The 5,000-nt window shown below is 35.6% G+C and overlaps 1 protein-coding gene across 1 annotated transcript in view; it reads left to right on the plus strand.

The window, feature by feature from the left end:
• The first annotated feature begins 850 nt into the window (after positions 1 to 850).
• Positions 851 to 5,000, plus strand: part of LOC124430724 (G1/S-specific cyclin-D2) — a 36,379-nt gene continuing 32,229 nt past the window's right edge. Inside the window, exon 1 of the mRNA XM_046977701.1 lies at positions 851 to 2,859. Within this exon, the coding sequence (XP_046833657.1) occupies positions 2,659 to 2,859 (201 nt within the window). The 5' untranslated portion in view covers positions 851 to 2,658. The remainder of the gene's footprint in view (positions 2,860 to 5,000) is intronic.

Raw genomic sequence — 5,000 nt, forward strand, 5'->3', positions numbered from 1 at the left:
CTCCCTCCTGTGAAAACTATATATAAAAGTTGTAACCTCGATAAGAGATAGAAACTTTGATACATACGCGTATTACGCGTACAAAAGGGAACAATCGTAATAATTTACGATATCGTAGAAGAAAATATAAAATGTTAAGGTTAAATATATATAATTGGTTAAATATATAAGGTTTAATATATATGAGTGTGTATGTGTGTATATATATATATATATATATATATATATATATATATATATGAAATAAGTGGGATTCAAAGTAACGAGCAACAGGTTTAACGCCACGTTGTCATTTCGTACGTTTATTCACACGCCGCTGCTTCCTATCGCGAATAAACGCGAAACGAAACGAGTTACACCGATCTAGTTTGGGATCGACCGAATAAAATAAACTTCCCACGATCATTACGAGATCGTTCGTCGTTCCTGTAAATGGAAAGAAAAGAAAAACTCGAAGGAAGGAGAAAGTAAGAAGAAGGAGTGGGTAACCGGACGAAGAAGAGACGTCCCTGAAGTCGAACGGCAGCGCGGCGGCCCTGTTATAGTCGAGCAGCTCGAACCAGTGGTCCCTTTTACACGATGCAAAAGACACGATGAGACGAGGAGGTAAGCAAGAGAGAAAGAGCGATGGAAATGAAGATAAAGCGTCTAAGAAACGAGAAAGAAAGAGAGAGGGAAAGAGAGGGATAGAGAGAAAGGAGGAGAGAAAAATCCCCCTTTCTCCCCGTTCACCGTCGCGCGATCAACGAACTGGCGCCGATATTGGACGAAACGGTGGTGGTGGTGGTAGGAGTGGTGGGGGTAAGATAGGGTAGTACCGGAGAATAGTGGGGCGTATTCGGTCGACTCGTCTCTCGTGGGCGATGGTGGAGGGGAGTTAAGTCCGCGTCACGTGATCAGCCGGCTCGGGTCTGGCGCCTGGCTGGTGGGGGTAGGGTCACGTGAGCCGCTTGTGGCGCCGAGCGAGACGGTAGTGGTGATGCCGCTTGGTGGTGGGGGGTTAGGGAAAGTCTCGGTGGTGGGGAAATCTATCGAGCCGTTACCGTCGATCGTCGAGCTAAGCGGCATTGGCATTCTGACCTGGTAAGTCGCCAGTGTCGGGTCCGTGAGATATTACCGGAGTGTGTTGTGAGTGAACGACGGAAGCACGCTTTTGCATCCGTCAGGACATTTAAACAACCATAAAGATTACGGGCTACGACAAGTTATAAAAACGTCTCAGGGAGACCAACACAATCCTCTTTTTTGTTACGACGTGAATCTTCTCGTTTCTCGCGATTGCCTCTTTTTTTTTTGGGTTTTCTTTTAAATCTATCTCGTACGTGATACAGGCACGTGCCGTTTCTCGAGCGTACACATCGTATAACACGTACACACGTTCCAGCAACTTATGAGCTAAGTAAAAGGAAGAATATAGAGCAGGATTTTTTTGCGATAATCGTCGAGGAACTCGCAACACCCACGCTTTATTTATTTATTTCTTCGATAGAGAGAGAGAGAGAGAGAGAGAGAGAGAGAGAGACAGACAGAGACAGACAGACAGACAGAGACAGAGAAAGAAAGAAAAAGAAAGAGCGTGTAAGTGCGAGGAAGAGACAGAGGACGACGTTCGAGGAAAAGATCAACGCCCGAGGATACGACAAGAGGTTATATATACAGTACGTACATACATCTTTCTCTCTATAGAGAAACATCGTTCGACGACAAGAGGTGTAACCGAGAAGAGAAGAAAGAGATTTTCTACTTACGAAAGAAAAGAAAAAAAGAAGAAAAGAAAAGGACGGATATACATATCTCTGAACGTCCTCTTGTTTCTCATTTATTTTCTTGAATTTTTTTTTGTTCTCTCTCTCTCATATATATATATATATATATATATATATATACACACACATCATATATATATATTATATGTATATACACTTCTCTCTATTCGTTTACTCTTTATGGCAAATGATCTTCCTCGTGCATCATTTTCATCGTTCATCATCGATCTCTCGTTAAACTGTAATACCAATTGAAAATAAAAACGCGAGAGTAACTCGAGTGTTCTGCATATCCGTTTCGAAGTTGTTTACCAAAGACCCAAAGCACATCTATATTTTCCTTCTTCTCTTCTTTAACACATACGCATATTCACACTTTTATATATATATGTATATATATATATATATAAATACGTATATATGCTTTGTTCTTCCTCTTTTTTCTCAGTTTTTTTTTCTCTCTCTTCTGCTTCGTTCCTGTGTGTTATATAGTGATCAGTGCTAAGTGCCGTTTAACCGGGAAAGAAAGACAAAAAATCTCTCGGCGTACGAGAAATAGATAAATACATAGAAAGAAAGACTGAAGTCTCGAAATAATACTCTCTTCGGTCGAACTTTATATATATATATATATGTATTTTTTTTTTATTTGTATTGCTTCCTACAAGAAGATCGTTTAAGTAGTATACGTGCAAAAAGGGACAAAGTGAAGAGAAAAAGAAGGACGAGAGAAATACATAATACGTGAAATTCTTCTCTTTGTGATCACAGAGTGAGAAAGAGATTAGAATTATAAATACATACATATCATACGTAATACCAAGTTGTATAGAGAGAGAGAGAGAGAGTGAAAGAGGAAGATAGAAAATTATTTTTGAGGTTAGAATAAATCATGGATCTACTTTGTTGCGAACGAACGAGCGAGACAGAGTGCAGGGCGTATGCTGATCCGGCTTTGATCGAGAACGATCGAGTATTACAAAATCTTTTGAAGACAGAAGAGAGATATGCTCCAAATAGTTCTTACTTCGAGTGCGTTCAGAGGGACATCTCGCCGCTCATGCGCAAGATCGTCGCCGAGTGGATGTTAGAGGTAAGTCTAAACTGTAATCGAGAACTTCTCTCTTTCTCTTCTATCTTTGCTTAAGCATTTCCGGTCCACGTGTCTCCATTTTCTTCGACTCCTACTTATTATATATTTTATCCCTTTTTTTTCGTCGAACGACCGATCCTTTTATTTATTTATTTATTTATTTATTTAATTTATCTCACGATTAAACGATCATTTTCAAAATGGCGAAGAAAATAATTGCCGTTTAAATTTCCGTTTGAGAAAAATTGTCGAAACAACTTTCATCTTACTCTTCTTCCCTTTTCTTTCTTCTTCTTTCTTCTTCTTTCTTCTTCTTTCTTCTTCTTTCTTCTTCTTTCTTCTCCTTCTTCCTCTTCTTCGAGTTCGGACATTTCCGTTACAAAATGGACACCGTCCGAAGCACGAGGCGATTAGAAACACCATGTGAATGTCTTCTCACCGTTCCTTCGTCTTTTTAGCGAAATTGTCGATGACGTTCGTGATATTCAAAGAATGTGATTTCGTGTGGGTAAAAAAAAAGAAAGAAAGAGAAAAGAGAAAAAAACGAGGAGCGAAACGATGCGTTTGCGGTTATGTGTCTTATTTTTCTCTTTCTTTTATTTTCTACATTTTTTCCTCTTTCTTCTTTTCTTTTCTGTTTTTTTTCTTTTCCTTTTTTTTTTGTTTTTTTTTTTTTTGTTTTTATAAGGAGATTAACTGACCACTTCGTTTTTTCGTCTTCGAGGTTAGAAATTTACGCTGTTGCCGTACTTAAACGGAAGATCCTTATGATAATTGAACGATAATAAACTTTCTAACCCTCAGTTAATTTTTTTTTTTTTTCCTCAACGAAGAGAATCTTTTTTTTCCTCTCTTAATACTTAATCACTTTTATTAAATAATATTTCTTTCGTAATCGAGCATAGATTATTTTGACGTTTCTCGCTGTCATCTCGATTCAGGTAAATTCCAATAAGCGATAAGACAAGGAAGATACATTGCCAAAGATGATACGTTGACAAAATTTTTTTTTTTTTTTTTTATCGCTGACAACGATCGTCTTTGCGTCGACAAGGCCGAAATATAATTTCGATAATCGCCGACTTTAGAAACGAATTCTCGATCTTTCGATATAGCTCTAACGTTTATCACGATAAATTAACTTTTTCTTCATGTTTTTTTTTTCTTTTTTTTCTTTTTTTTCTTTTTTTTTTTTTTACGAATTACATAAATAATTACAAACGCTATCGATGACGATATATGTATATATAAATAAATAAATATATTATTGAGTTTTTGATAAAGAGAGAATATTAACGAATTAATCGTTACGAAAGGCAAGAATTTAAACGAACTTCGTAAGACGAGGGTAGACGGAGTAAAATAAAGACGATAAAGTTCACTCAGATTAGATAGTCGTGTTGAAAAAAAAAGAGAGAGAGAGAGAAAAAATGTTATTTCATATATATTATATTAAGTCTAATGGAAAGTTTTAATTTATAGTCAATATAATTTTCTTTTATTTAATAATAATCCTTTAAACGAATGTAAGCATTTTTATTAGATAAGAATTAGCAAAGGGAAGAAAGAGAGAGAAATAATGAAACGATATACATATACATATATATATACATATTAAAACAAATGTTCTTATTTGACAATAACAATCTTTGGGAAGGCTTTTTGCGTCTATAATTTATTAAACCTATAGCATATAATATAAATATATATATATATATATATATATATATATATATACATATACATATACATATATAATTCCTATCAAGAATTCGCTTCTCGACAACGTGTCCGAACTTCCTTCCGTTTACAAATATGGTAACAAATGAGTTCCTTCTCTTCCGTTCGAACTCACGAATCGTTCCATATCTTTTCACTTTTATTTTAAAGAAAAAAAAAAAAGAGCAAAAAAAAAAAGAAAAAGGTGTCTATATATACTTAAATAAAATATATATATATTTAAATACAATATATATATATATATATATATATATATATATATATATATATATATATATATATATATATGGTACGTATATATTTCTCGTGCGAGAAGAAGAAAAAGAAGACGACGAAGGGAAAAGAATCATGGTGGTGCGTGCGACCGTAGCCGGCTCTCCACGCTGCTTACTTGGACATTT

The sequence above is a fragment of the Vespa crabro genome, chromosome 19, assembly GCF_910589235.1.
Source record: "Vespa crabro chromosome 19, iyVesCrab1.2, whole genome shotgun sequence".
NCBI classification, from domain to species: Eukaryota; Metazoa; Arthropoda; class Insecta; order Hymenoptera; family Vespidae; genus Vespa; species Vespa crabro.